General features: G+C 43.7%; 1 protein-coding gene across 4 annotated transcripts in view; it reads left to right on the plus strand.

Annotated features, from left to right (window-relative positions):
- Positions 1-14,560, plus strand: part of LOC144680376 (uncharacterized) — a 99,796-nt gene that overhangs the window by 72,157 nt on the left and 13,079 nt on the right. For 2 of the 4 annotated variants that reach the window (XR_013576555.1, XM_078541340.1), the window contains exon 4: positions 2,042-2,095. The exons of 1 other annotated variant lie outside the window; for it this stretch is intronic. Coding sequence is in view for 2 of the 3 variants with exons in the window: in XM_078541340.1 (XP_078397466.1) it covers positions 2,042-2,095 (54 nt within the window). In the remaining variant the exon portion in view is untranslated. The remainder of the gene's footprint in view (positions 1-2,041; positions 2,096-14,560) is intronic. One more of the 4 variants, XM_078541341.1, reaches the window with a different exon arrangement.

Below are 14,560 nucleotides of genomic sequence, written 5' to 3' on the forward strand. Positions count from 1 at the left end.
CTGCAATTCCTATCATAAGAGCATAAGAAACTGGAGCTGGAATAGGCCGTTTGATCCTACTCCGCCAATTGACAAGATTACGGCTGATCTGATTATGGCCTAAACCCCACTTTCCTGCCTGACCCCCGTAACCCTTGATTCCCTTGTGGACAAAACATTTGTCTTAACTCAGCCTTCAATGACCCAGCCTCCTCTGCTCTCTGTGGATGAGAATCCCAAGCACTCACGACCCTCTGAGAGAAGAAATTCCTCCCCGTCTCTGTCATAAATTGGAAACACCTTATTTTGAAACGGTACCCTCTGCTCCTAGATTCCCCCACGAGGGGAAACATTCTGTCAGCATCTACCCTGTCAAGCCACCTCAGAGTCTTAGATGTTTCAATAAGATCACCTCTCATTCTTCTAAACTCCAATGAGTATGGGCCCAACCTGCTCAAACATTCTTCATAAGACAAAACCCCTCATCCCAGGATTCAGCTCAGTGAAATTCCTCTGAACTGCTTCCAATGCAAATATATCCCCCCCTTAAGTCAGGTGACCACAAATACACACAGCACTTTAGGTGTTGTCTCACCAGGCACCACAATGATTTCAATCGTCCCATTGTGATGTTTACAGAGGAAGAGGAAAATAACACCTTCCATTAGGTAGTTGCCTTTGACTATCTGTACACAAGCTGGGAGAGCCGCCCTGCCACCTAACAGCATTCCCATTGCCTACCTTTCCTTCACAGCGAGAGACAAGAGTAAGAACGAAAGCAGAATACTGCAGATGTTGGAAAGCTAAAATATAAACAGAAAAGGCTGGAAATACTCAAAGGTTTGGAAGCATCTGTGGAGAGAGAGAGAAACAGGGTTGACATTGCAAATTGATGACGTTTCATCAGAACTCCTGGATAAGGATTTTTATTGGTCAATATTTCACAGCCAGGAAGGCCATGGATGGACATCTGGAGCTATAAGAGCAGTACAATGCTTGAGGGCACCATAAAACTGCCTTTACATATAGGTCTCTTCCTCCACTTGTCTGCTTACCTTTCTTGGCTCTACTCAGCCCCCTATTTTTCCCAGATAAAAGCAAAATACTGCAGAAGCTAGAAATCTGAAACAAAATCGGCAAATGCTGGAAAAACTCAGCAGGTCTGATAGTATCTGTGGAGAGAAAGACAGAGTTAACGTTTCGAGTCTGTATGACTCTTCAGAGCTCTGAAGAAGTCACGCGGACTCAAAACGTTAACTCTGTCTTTCTTTTCACAGATGCTGTTAGACCTGCAGAGTTTTTCCAGCATTTTCTGTTTTTGTCCCTATTTTTTCCATTCTGATTTAATTTTCCAGGACTTAAATGGTTCAGTAAGATCACCTCTCATTCTTCTAAACTCCATAGAGTAGAGGCCCAGTCTGCTTAGCCTTTCCTCAAAAGACCAGCCGCTTGTCCCAGGATTCAGCCGAGTGAACCTTCTCTGAACTGCTTCCAATGCAAGTATCTCCCTCCTTAAGTAAGGAGACCAAAACTGTACGTAGTGCTCTAGGTGCGGCTTCACCAGGGACCACCAAGTTTTTTGGTTGAGATATTAAACTCAGGCCCCATCTGCTCTCTTAGATCAAGATCCCTTGGCACCATGTCTCCCTTGTGTCTTGGCTAATTTTTATCCCTTAAGAAGCATTGCTAGAACAGATTATCTGGCCATTATCACTTTGCTGTTTGTGGGATCTTGCTGCGTTCAAATTGGCTGTCATGTTTCCTACAAGACAACAGTGACTACACTTCAGATGTACTTTATAGTCTGTAAAGCACATTGCAACATCATGAGGCTGCGAAAGGTGCTTCAGAAAGGCAAGTTCTTTCCTTAATTCTGTTTACTGCTCCTTAATGTTCTTATTGTACCACATGCAGCAGTATACAGCATGTAACACAGTATTATGATGTGCTCTACTGTCTGGCATTTTGCCATTCTGTGCTGGCCTATGCTCTGTATCTCTGAAAATGATCTAGGTGGGTTTTCTTAAACTCAATTTTTAATATCTGATTTTATTTTTCTTAGAAGATGTTACTGAAGAAAAGCTGTGGAGCTAAAACAAGAATTATTAAAATTCGAGTGAGTATGCCAAGCTATGTTTTAATGTGCAGCCGCTCCTACCTTCCCCATACCTTTAGTGCCTCACTGTTGGCCTAATTTTAACTTTGGACATATTTGGACACACAACGCCCCTTTGAAGGTTTCAATGTAACTCCCTGGGCCAATTTAACCCCGGAGCCTTATTTTAATATTTTGGATCTGTAACCCACCCTAAACTAAGAGATTGAGGTTTAGGGAATGAGGTCATTGTTGGTGAGCTGGAGTGGGAATTGTATTGGGAATTGAATAAGCTTCACCAGAATGAAACATGGACTCTAAGATTTAAATTACGAGGAATGATTGCACAAAGGATTGTATTTCCTGGAATTTAGAAGGTGAATGGTGATTTGATCAAAGTTGCCAAGATATTAAGGGGAAACAGATAGCGCAGACAGAGACAAAATACTTCTGCTGGCTAGTGACATTAGGACTAGAGGCATAACCTAAAAATTAGAGCCAGACTCTAAGTGAAGTTAGGAAGCCCTTCTATGCACAAAGGTTGGTAGAAATTCGGAACTCTCTTCCACAAAAGGCGCTTGATGCTAGGTCAATTGTTAATCTTAAAACTGAGATTGATAATACTTTTGACTAACAAAAAACTCAATGATGTAGGGTGAAGGCAGATATGTGGAGTTAGGTCACAGATCAGCCATGATCTCATGGAATTGGGTGGAGCAGCCTGGAGGGGCTAAATGACCTCCTCTTGTTCCAGTGTTATAGCGCCAATAACCTCATTGGGCTGTGTCTTCCACATTTTAGGTAGGTCCCCTACCTGTCAGGGCGAGCTGGCTGCTGACTCCATTTTGTGCAGAGGTAAAATGGTGTCGTATGGGTACGAAACACAAACCCTATTGCCATGCTCCTTGTTGAGTGAGGATCAGGTATGCTGTTTATGCGGCAACTTGTAGCGGGAGTGATTGCCTTTCAATTTTCCACCTCAGTTTTTTTGCGCGCATTAGTAAAGCAAATTCATGAACTGCAAGGCATGCCGGTAAAGGGAGCATAAAAATCAGCCACATGCTCAAGGGGTGCCAGTCAATAAAAGTGGAGAGGGTTAAGTATTTGTGGCATTTTATAGAGCATTCATCTGTTGATGCAGCTAATCAAGCTATTAAGCAGGCCAGGGACATCTGATTATGAGTCAGCAGAGGTCATTTCCAATTTACGAAAGCATAAAAATTTCTGCACTGGAAAGAAGCTAGCATGCAGAGTTGCAACATCGTGTGCATCACTCCCTCCCCTTAAGAGACGAGAAACCAAATCAAAACCGATTTCTAACTTGGTAAAAGCAAAAAAACTGCGGATGCTGGAAATCCAAAGCAAAAACAAAAATACCGGGAAAAACTCAGCAGGTCTGGCAGCATCTGTGGAGAGGAGCACAGTTAACGTTTCGAGTCTTCAACAGAACTAAGGAAAAATAGAAAAGGGGTGAAATATAAGCTGGTTTAAGGGGCGGGGGGTGGGGGGGGGGGAGGTTGTTGGGACAGGTAGAGCTGGATAGAGGGCCAGTGATAGGTGGAGATAACCAAAAGATGTCACAGACAAAAGGACAAAGAGGTGTTGAAGGTGGTGATATTATCCAAAGGAATGTGCTAATTAAGGGTTGAAAGCAGGACGAGCAAGGTACAGATAGCCCTAACTTGGTACCTGTTTTTCTCTCTCTATATCTGCTGCGTGTCGTGTTGAATATTTCCAGCATTTACTGTTTTCATTGAGGATATTGTAGCGCTTGGAGCCTAGTTATGAGGAGAAACTCTGAGAGTTTTGGAGTGGGATGGGCTGGTGGGCTAGGGGTGGAACGGACTTGTCTGTTTTATGTCTTTAGAGAAAAATGCAGCACATGCGTAAAGCAAAAAAAACACGTAACTTCAGTAAGACCTATGTGTTTGGTAAGTCAGGTAATGAGGGGCAGATGCCTGGGATACCAGATGTCATTCTACAGCATTGAGCTGCTGAGGGACCAGGATCTGATCTCTGACAAAGCACAGGGCATCAGAAGCAATACAAGATCAAGTGAAAGTGGTGCAGTGCCCTTTGGACGCTTCCTGCTAGGGAAATTAAGTGAGTTGGAGACTCCTGTGTTTTGGATAGCCAACCACACAGACTCAACAAAACAAACATTTGCCAAAGTAAAAGCTGAACCAGTATAGTGTGTAATGAGATCCCTGGCAGCTCAAAATGAATGAAGGAACTTCCAAGATTTGCATATTCAATACTGTTTGTGGAAGGTACAGATTCTTATGGCTTCTCTTTTGGATGTTCCATTTGCTTTGGAAATCTATGGGAGAAAGATTCATTTTGTGAGAGCATTGATCATGCAAATTTGTTAACAGATCACTTTTTTTTTAGAAGAGTAACGTGACAGACTTTGGAAAGTATTTGAAGCTACAAGAAGAATCAATCTAAAGCTTAATGCTGACAAATGTGTATTTGGAGCCATTGTACTGGCGTTAAGTGATGGTTAGCATTAGAGTGAATGCGCGTGTCTCAAATATTGAACTTGTTCCGAATCCACAGTGCAGGGAAGGCTGTAGAATTCCCACATGTGACCTGGATAAAATCACACCAAGTGTTTTAGTAAAGCGATCTCCCCTAAGGGACCATTGGAAAAGTCCGGTCGATGGAACTGGAATCACAGGCAGGAAAACGAGGAAAACTCATCCAGGAGCTGATCCAGAAACTCTTTGAACCTTGAAAACCAATAGACATTTCAGCTGATGCATTACAAGTTGGAATTTGAGGCCAATGTTGCTGCACAAGTACAGTGGCCTCCTGTTGCTTGCACACCACGTTGTTTGACTTTTTCTTCGAGGCATATCTTGACTCTAAGCAAAGGAGCTGTTAAATTTAACGCTCAACTATACTGGGCTCTCTCAATTTCTGACTGGCTAAACTACAAGCCACGTATTGCTTTGCTTGCAGAAACATTTGAGCATTCGTGTTTCATGTATGCAACGAATAATTGGGCAAAAGACTTGCAACTTGATGGTGGCCGAACAGGACCAATAGATCAGGATGCAAAAAAGGAGAAAGTATCTGGGAATTTTTAAAAGTATATTGGGCAAAGTTATTATGGCCATGCCAGCATGTGCCCAGAAGCATGGGTTACAGCACAATCTTGCCCTTTATGGTTGGGAAAAATAAATGGTTAATTTTAAACATCCCTTTGCCTTGGAAAAGAAATGTAGTTTCTTTCTTAACATGAGCTCCCATACCTTGCCACAAAGCCATCTCAGACATGTTCCTGGATTGTCCAGCTAACTTCAGTTATCGGCTGTGAGTGAGTAAATCCATGCAGTCCATCTTCAAGGATGTGATAACCGGGCACTTAGAAAATATCAATGGCATTAGACAAAGTCAACATGGATTTATGAAAGGGAAATCATGTTTGACAACCTACTGGAGTTCTTTGAGGACGTAACTAGAAGAATAGATAATGGAGAACCAGTGGATGTGGTGTATTTGGATTTTCAGAAAGCTTTTGATAAAGTCTCACATAAGAAGTTAGTTATGATAGTTGAAGGCCAAACATTTTACAAAACAGCCTGCCTGATTAGCAGACCATAAGCTAGCTTAACATTCACTTCCTCCACCACTGACGCACAGTAGCAGCAGTGTGTACCACCTACAAGATGCACTGCAGCAACTCGCCAAGGCTCCTTTGACAACGCTTTCCAGAGCCACGACCTTTACTACCTAGAAGGTCAAGGGCAGCAGGTAGATGGGAACACCACCACCTGCAAGTTCCCCTCCAAGTCATTCACCATCCTGACCCGGAAATATATCTCCGTTCCTTCACTGTCACCGAGTCAAATCCTGGAACTCCCTTCCTAACAGCACTGTGGGTGTACCTACACCACATGGATTGCAAGGGTTTAAGGACTCGGCTCAACAAAACCTTCTCCGGGGGGGAGGGGTGGCAATTGTGATGGGCCTTGTGGGGCACCACCCACATCCTGAAAATGATTTTTTTTTAAAAAAGGAGCAATTTATTGGAGCACACTTTCCCTTTAACGAGACATACTCTAAATTTTAGATGCAACAGCTGCAACCCATTAACTTCTGGTCAAATTAATTTGCAGCAAAGACCGAGAAACTTCCTGCAGGATTTGTTACAAGCAGTAGATAATAGGACTCGGGTATTTTCAGAACACCACCAGAATACTGCTGGAGTGGGAGGTGTTAAACACAAAGAGTACTTTATCTGATGCAGTGACCTAACGACTTGCGAGTGTTGCCTTAGCGTGTAAGCTTGTGTCAATCCCTTGAGAATATAATTTTTTTTCACAGCCATCCCACTCAGTATCCTGTTTTTAAAAAAAAAACGAGTCCTCATGTTGAACAATTATTCCTTTTTTCAAATTGGTGTTTATGCGCATTCTGTTCTATATCCTTAACCGGTGACATCCTAATTGTTGGAGGTGTGGAAATAAATACATATAAAATGTTTCTGTTAACATTGCTGTTGATGAGAAATGGAATGACTCTGAAGGCATATTACTCAGCATACAGGTTAGACATCACAGGCCTAAACTCAATAACAACAATCCCAAACCCCTTTCCCACTCTCTTTCTTTCTCCCTCTCTCTGTGTTGGTCGGGTAGAGGGCTCTATAGCAGTCTCATAGTAAGTAGCCATCGACATTGGTTCAGAAAGGGTCCGAGGAACACCCTTGACTTTTGTTTGACTTCTTTCTTCAGATATCTACCTTAGAAATACTGGTTAAATTCGGGGAAACAAATATGGGATCAAACTGCACCGTGTCCATGGAAATAATGGACAGCATTCTCCGTGCCCGCTGGCGTCAGGCGTATTTGGGCAGCGTGAGTGGACAATATGGCGAGAAGGCCAAAAGTCGGTTTGACGACATTGTGAAACCAGTTTACAATCCTTCGCTCTGCCTGTTAATGGCCGGCTGTGTTTCCCACTGTCGGGCAATGGGAACTTCATTGTAATACATCTGCACTGCTTGCTGGAATCATTCTCCCCCCACCCCAACACTGGATCATCTGAGCACGTCGGTGTGCTTGCTCGCCGATGTGTTTCACGACTGTACATAAGCGACATGCACCTGGCAAAGCTGCACTTCGCTTGGGACTTTGAGGTTTGTTTGCCCACCTCGCTTCGGGCTGCACTTGTGGCCATCAGCGCCAGGCTTCGCAGGCAGCACCCCATCACTTTTGGGGGGGTTCACAGGCAGGTCTCTATTTACCAGACCAGCCGTAAGGCGGGTGTGGTTTTTCAATGGCTGCAGGGCTAGGGCTTGCTTGGGGAAGGGGAAGAGATGGCCTCAGGCAAGGGAAGAGGCTGCAGGGCTAGCGCATTACTGGGGAAGGAGGGTATCCCAGGGGTTTTGTGGGGGCATATGTTGATCTGTGTAAGTGGCCTCAAGGTGATGAGGACTGAGGAGGCAGCCTCCAGAGGAGATGTAGCCAGATGGAGATGTGAGGGTATGTGTGAGAGAGTGAGTGGTGATGTCCCTTGAGCTGGCAGTGAGTGAAATGCCAGTGAATGTGCGTGAGTTTAGAGTGATGGGATGGTTGCCATACCCTGGCAGCACGGATGAAATCATTCATCCTCTATCTGCATTGGATGGCCAGCATCTTCTGTGTTGCATTGGCACTGATCACCACTGCCATCACCTACCAAGCCGGAGTGGTGAGATTGCTGAACCTCCTGCAGCCAGAGCGGGGGTAGAGGACGTGATGCCTCCACATCATCCAAAAGGCGTCCCAGGGATGCGTCACTGATTTGGGGAACTGCAGTCTTCTTGCCTTTCAGGCCATGTCTTCTGTGCAGCAGTCCTGGGCTGGAAGCACTGAGAGGCATGTGTGCGGCTGCACTTTAAATATGGCACCCGGCATGAGGAAGCAGCGACGTGATGGCGTGGTGGGCAAATGAGAGCCCGCCCACCATCGAAAGGGCATGTTTCCTGGGAATGCATGATTAACGAGGCGGGATCGGGACAATTCAGCGTGTGAAGCCGCCTTTGTGGCTGGTGTGTAAAATGTCCTTTTTCCCGCCCGCTGCCGCACTTAGTGCAAATCAGGGATGATTCTGCCCGACTTTGCTCTTGTCACAGGCACAAGCTTCTACTTTGCATATTAACTTTGGTGTGAACAAATATTTTGAGTGTAATAGGTACGGTAACACATTGCTCATACTGGTGAACTAGTAAACCGAAGGTTGTGAGTTCAAGCCCCATCAAGTTGGCAAATTGAATTTAATGAATGTGGTTATTGTGGGCTGGCACCAGAAGGAAACAACTACAAAAGCAGCCAGATTCAACAACAGCTTCCATTTTTTGAAGACCTTGAACATAATGAAGAGTCCCAAGACAGTGTTATCAAACAAAATTTGACATTGAGCCACATAAGGTGATATTTGGCCAGGCGACAAAAAGCTTGGTCAAACAGGTTGGTTTTAAGGAGCATCCTGAAAGAAGGGAGTTGAGAGGTTTAGGGTGGGAATTCCAGAGCTTAGGGCCCAGGAAGTGGAAGGAACAGTCTACTCGAGCTGCTTTTGTGTTGTCAGCTTTTTGAGTGCTGCATCAACTCTCTTGCTGGTTTTCTAAGTTTTGCTAAGTTGGTGCGAATGAGGAAGGAGAGCAATTCGACAGAAAATGGTTTAGTTACTTTACCCAGAGGATGGTAAACGTAACGGCATCAGCAAGACACAGCGAGTACGATTCTAATTGAATCGCCAACGCAGTTTAATGTAAAACAAGCTCTCAAATCTCCCGGGTAAGGCAAGAGAAACCATTCGGATGGGTACGGATAGCTCCTGCAACATGGCTAAAAGGGGCAAAGAGGAATTTGAAAGGAGCGTGTCTGGAGATGTTAAACCAAACCAAAAACAAAATTGTCAAGAGCTATTTTCAAATGTGAATGCTGTTAGAGATGTGTTCAAAACATTAGAGGATGCTAACAGGACTGAAGCTAAGGACAAGGCATAGAATAGTTAAAGTACTTATTGATTATTTCCTTCAAGTATTCACTTAGTAGCATCCCCATCATTAATTTAGATAATCTAAGTAGCTTTGATAACACCCCCATCAATGAGGTGCTAGTCAAGCTAAAGGGGCTTAAGATGAACAAATCCTTCGAGATGAATAAAAGAATTAGGATGAGATTTGTGAAGTTCTGATGATCACCATGAGAAATTTGATGAGTGTTGAGGGGACTCTACTGGATTAGAAACCAGCTATAGTAGAGCTTGCATTCAAACAAAGGTTTTAAGAAGAAATAGACGGCTGCAGACATCAGTACCCGATAAAATAGAATTAATGATCAGGAATAAACCTGAGGACTCTGTGTTGTAGTAAATAGCCATCAACATGGATCCAGAAAGGGCTCGATGAACTTTCTGGACTTTTTAGTTTCGAGTGAATGAATGGATTCCCAAGCAGATTATAGACAGCCTGATGACCTGGTAGACCTAGTTTTCTATAACCTCTGATAAATGGAGAACAGCCACTTGCTGGTTCTTGGCTTCAGGGGAACTCCTTATGAGGAGCGGTTAGCTTTTCAGTCTTCAAAGGCAGAGTCTGAGAGGATATATTAGCAGAGTGTCTAGGATTGCAGATATAAAAGATAAATAATTTATATAATACCTCATCACACCCTCAGAACATTCCAAAATGTTTCCCATCTGATGAATTAATTCTCAACTGCAGCCACTATTGTTATATAGGCAAATGTATAGTAACCAACGTGTTATGGCACGTTCCCACTAACAGTAAGCAGTTAATGTTTTTGGAAATGTTGGCTGTGGGAAGAGTGTTAGCTAGGCAAGTAATTGTCTTCAAATATTGCAGTGGAATCTTCCCTGTCCATCTGAGAGTTGATGTTTTTGGACCAGCACTCCAGAGATTGATCACTCGGCCTGAAGAAATGCTTCCTGCCATCAGTACTTGACTTACATTCTAACTGTATCTAGGGCCCCTTGTCCTGCACATGGTAGTTTAACTTGAATGAGTGCTCTAGGTTAACCTGTTCTCTTCTGCAGTGTCGTCTTCTGACATCAGTGGTAGGGGAAATGTTAGAATCTATAGTAAAGGATGTGATAACAGGACACTTAGAAAATAATGGTAGGATCGGGCAGAGGCAACATGGATTTATGAAAGGGAAACCATGTTTAACAAACCTGTTGGAGCTTTTTGAGGATGTAACTAGCAGAATAGATAAGGGAGAACTGGTGGATGTGTATATTTAGATTTTCAGAAAGCTTTCGATAAGGTCCCACACAAGAAGTTATTAAACAAAATTAGAGCATGTGGGATAGCGGTGGGGGGGATATACTGGCATGGATTGAGAACTGGTTCACAGAATCACAGGATTTTAACGGTACAGAAGGAGGCCATCCTGCCCACCGTGTCTGCACCGGCTCTCCAAATGAGCATTATGACCTAGTGCCATTGCCCTGCCTTTTCCCCAGACCCCTGCACATTGTTTCTATTCAAATAAACAGAGTGTAGGAATAAATGGGTCATCATCTTCAGATTGGCATGTGACTAGTGGGGGGCTGCAAGGATCAGTGCTTGGGCCCCAGCTATTCATAATATATATCAATGATTTGGATGTGTGGATTAAATGTAATATTTCCATGTTTGCAGATGACAAACTAGGTGGAAGTGTGAGTTGTGAGGAGGATGCAAAGACACTTCAAGGGGATTTGAAGAGGCTTAGAGAACCATATTTGGCAGGTGGAATACAATGTGGAGAAATGGTGAGGTTAACCACTTCGGAAGGATAAACATAAATAGAGTATTTCTTCAATGGTGAGAGGCTGGGAAGTGTTGAACTCCAAAGGGACTTGGGTGTCCTTGTTCATGAGTCACTGAAAGCTAACATGCAGGTATAGCAAGCAATTAAGAAGGCAAACCATTGGCCTTTCTTACAAGAGGATTTGAGTACAGGAGTAAAGATGTCTTACTGCAATTATATAGAGCCTTGGAGCATTGTGTGCAGTTTTGGTCATCTTACCTAAGGAAAGGTATACTTGCCATAGAGGGAGTGCAGGGAATGTTCACCAAACTAATCCCTGGGCTGGAGGGATTGTCCTATGAGGAAAAATTAAATAGACTGGGCCTTCATTCTCGGGAGTTTAGAAGAATGAGAAATGATCTCATTCAAACATACAAAATTCTTACAGGGCTCGACATGGTAGATGCAAGAAGGATGTTTCCCCTGGCTGAGGGGGGTCTAAAACCAGGGGGCAAAGTCTTAGAGTAAGGGACCGGTCATTTAGGACTGAGTTGAGGAGGAATTTCTTCATTCAAAAGGGTGGCGAATCTTTGGAATTCTCTACCCCAGAGGACTGTGGAGGTTCAGTCATTGAGTATGTTCAAGAATGAGATCGATAGATTCCTACATATTAAAAACACAAGGGATACGGGGATAGTGCAGGTGTTGAAGGAGAATATCGGCCATAATCTCACTGAATGGCGGAGTGGACTGGATGGGCTGAATGGCAAATCTTGCTCCTATTTCTTGTATTCTTATGTTCTCTTTCAGCCCCTTCTTTATCTAGTTTGGTTCCATTTATTGCGGGGTAAAGGCAGAAATTGCGAATTGTGCAGCTGCTGTGGAGAATCGCTGTGTGCGTGTGTGTGTGTGTGCAGTTGGATAAAGAGCTCCGACATTGCCATTATTTCCTCCAATGAGCACTTAATCTATATTGAATTTCATCTGCCATTCTGCACTTGTAAATCTTGTCTGGGTCAGTGCCTGGATTCAGTGGGGGAAAGCAAGGAGCAAACCATTAGTCCTAATTGGTCCTGATAGACTGCAGTATGTTCCACTATTACTACTTTCTTAATATCTTCCTCTTTGCCACGCAGTTTTGTTGCCTCTTAGACTCTCAATCCCTGACAGGAAATCGTGAAATCACTTCAAGGAAAGTATGGATCAGGAAGGGAAACTGTTAGTCATGATCAACAACAGCAACTTAAATTCATATAACTTCTTCACCATAAAATGTCCCAAGGTACTGCACTGGAGCATGATAAAGGAAAATTTGGCACAGAGCCACATAAAGTGCCAAAGACCAAGAGCTTGGTTAAAGAGGCAAGGTTTGAGGAGCAGCTTAAAGGAGGAAAGAAAGGCGATGTTCAGGAAAGGAGTGCCAGAGTTTTAGTGCTCAGGCAGCTGAAAGCATGGCCACCAATGGTGGAGCGAGTAAAATCGGAGGGGGTAGTGCTGAAGAGACCAGAATTGAAGAGACGCAGGTATCTTGGAGGGTTAGAGGGGGTTACAAAGGTTAGGGAGGAACGAGGCCATGGCAGGGATTTGAAAACGAGGATGAGAATTTTAAAATTGAGGTGTGGCTCAACCAGGAACCAACATAGGTCAGCGAGCACCGGTGTGATGGGTAAACGGAACTTGGTGTGAGTTAGGATTTGGGCAACAGAGTTTTGGATGACCTCAACTTTTCAGAGGAAAGGGAGGGCGGTGGCACTTCATCAGAACCTGTCAACAAATAAAAATAACACTCGAGTGGAAAAGTTTAAAGTGTTTGATGTGGTGCTGAGCTTTAGACAGCAGTTTCAAATTAATAGCACTGAAACGCCGTTTATAATTGGCTGATGTAAAGCGATTTTAATTTTATCGATAAATTTAAGAGTCACACAGTGTTTACCACTTCTAAATCTATGTATAAAAGGCAAATTTAATTTTGAACCTGGCCTGGATTCAGTGGGGGAAAGCCCTAATCAGCCCTAATTGATGCAGATAGACTGAAGGATCTCACACCACTTCGATTACTCACTATATTCCTCAGCTCTCTTCAGCTTGTGTGTCCATTAATTTCTATTTCAGGCCCTAGTCTTTCTCCCTGATCTTTTCTTTCCTTTTCCCCTTTTTCTCTCTTCCCAAAATCTCCCTCTCTCATCCTTTGTCTCCCTTTCTCCTTCTTTGCCTCCCTCTTTTTGTCTCTCCACTTCTTCCCCATTTACTCTCTCTCCCCTTCTCCCTCTTTCCCTTGTCTCTCTTTGCCTCTTCCTATCTTCTCTTCTCTGTCTGCTTTCTTATTCTTCCCCCCCAGATTTTTTCCTTCCACAGTCTCTTCCTCCTGTTTCTGCCTCTCGCCCTTTCCCTTTCTCCCATTGCTCACCCTCACTGCCTCTCTTTTCTCCAGTCTCTTGTTCATTCTAGCCCTCTCTCACACTCCCCCTCACACCTTCTCACTCATGCTGTCCCTCTCTCTCCCATGCACGCACTCGCTCTCTTCCTTATTCTCTCTCCCACTCTAGTTCTCGCTTGCTCTTGCTGTCTCCCTTGCTCTTTTTCGTTCTCTCTCTCGCTCTCTTGTGCTCGCTCACTCTCTCACTGCCTCTCTTGCTCTCTCTTGTTCCCTCTCTTGCGCTTTCTTTCACGCTCACTTGGTCTCTCCCACTCACTTGTGCGCTCCCACACTCTCGCTCTCTCCGCCGCTCTCTATGCCATCTTCAGGCAGGCAAGACACACTTTAATCTCTGTCTCTCCATTTCTCTTTCTTTGGTGATCATTATTTCTTTTTTCTCTCCATGGGTTGAATCTCTGAGGTGATAATTCTTCCTCCCTCACTTTCCAAATAGGAGAGCTGTGTGGAAACTACAATGAATTTACAAAGGGAACCTCTGTGGGTTAATGACCTAAAATTCACCGGGCATGCATTGCAGCTTTAAGCAAACATTCAATAACTAGCCAGATGGAGCTTGATTTTTTAGCTTTGCACGGCTGAACACTGCTCGATATCATCTTTCATTCCAATCAGTACTTTCTTGGAGCTTCTCAAAGTTCCTTTGTAGCTGGTGAATTCTCAAATAGATCGAACCTTTTGATAATCCTTCCTTTTGAATTTTGAACTCTCTCATTTACTGTTTTTTTATTCCTTTATCTTTATCGTTTTATCTGCCTGTATATCTTGTACTTCTCCCTATCTCCTTGTCCATCTTTTTCAATTTCTAGTCTTATTCTCCCTTTCCTCTTCCTTTATTTCTCTTTCCCCCTCTCTCTTTCACTGTCTTACATTCTCCTATCTCTCTCTCTCAATCCTTGCTCATTCTTGTCTCTGCCTCTCTGTCTCTCCAATCTTTTCCTAATCCTCTGTCTGGCTCACTCCCTGTGACTGTCATGGCCTCTCACTCTCTCTCTTTCTGCCTCTTATCTCACCCGCACACACTGTTAAGGTAAAGGATGGACAGTACCTTTGTTGGAAGAATGAGTGACAATAGCAAGGGGAAGATAGGACACTTCGCTTGAGAAGACATTCCTCATGAGATTTTCCCATTTTAACTATGTAAGGTTTTGATTTTAATGTCATAATTTTAAAGTGAAACAAGAGTTTCATTGCCTGAGACTGTGGTGGAGGCATATTCAATTGTGGCTTTCAAAATGCATTGGAAAGTTATCTGAAGAGAGAGAACTTGCAGGGCTAAGGGGAAAAGGTGGGGGAGTGGGGTTA

The sequence above is a fragment of the Cetorhinus maximus genome, chromosome 5, assembly GCF_964194155.1.
Source record: "Cetorhinus maximus chromosome 5, sCetMax3.hap1.1, whole genome shotgun sequence".
In the NCBI taxonomy this organism is placed as follows: domain Eukaryota; kingdom Metazoa; phylum Chordata; class Chondrichthyes; order Lamniformes; family Cetorhinidae; genus Cetorhinus; species Cetorhinus maximus.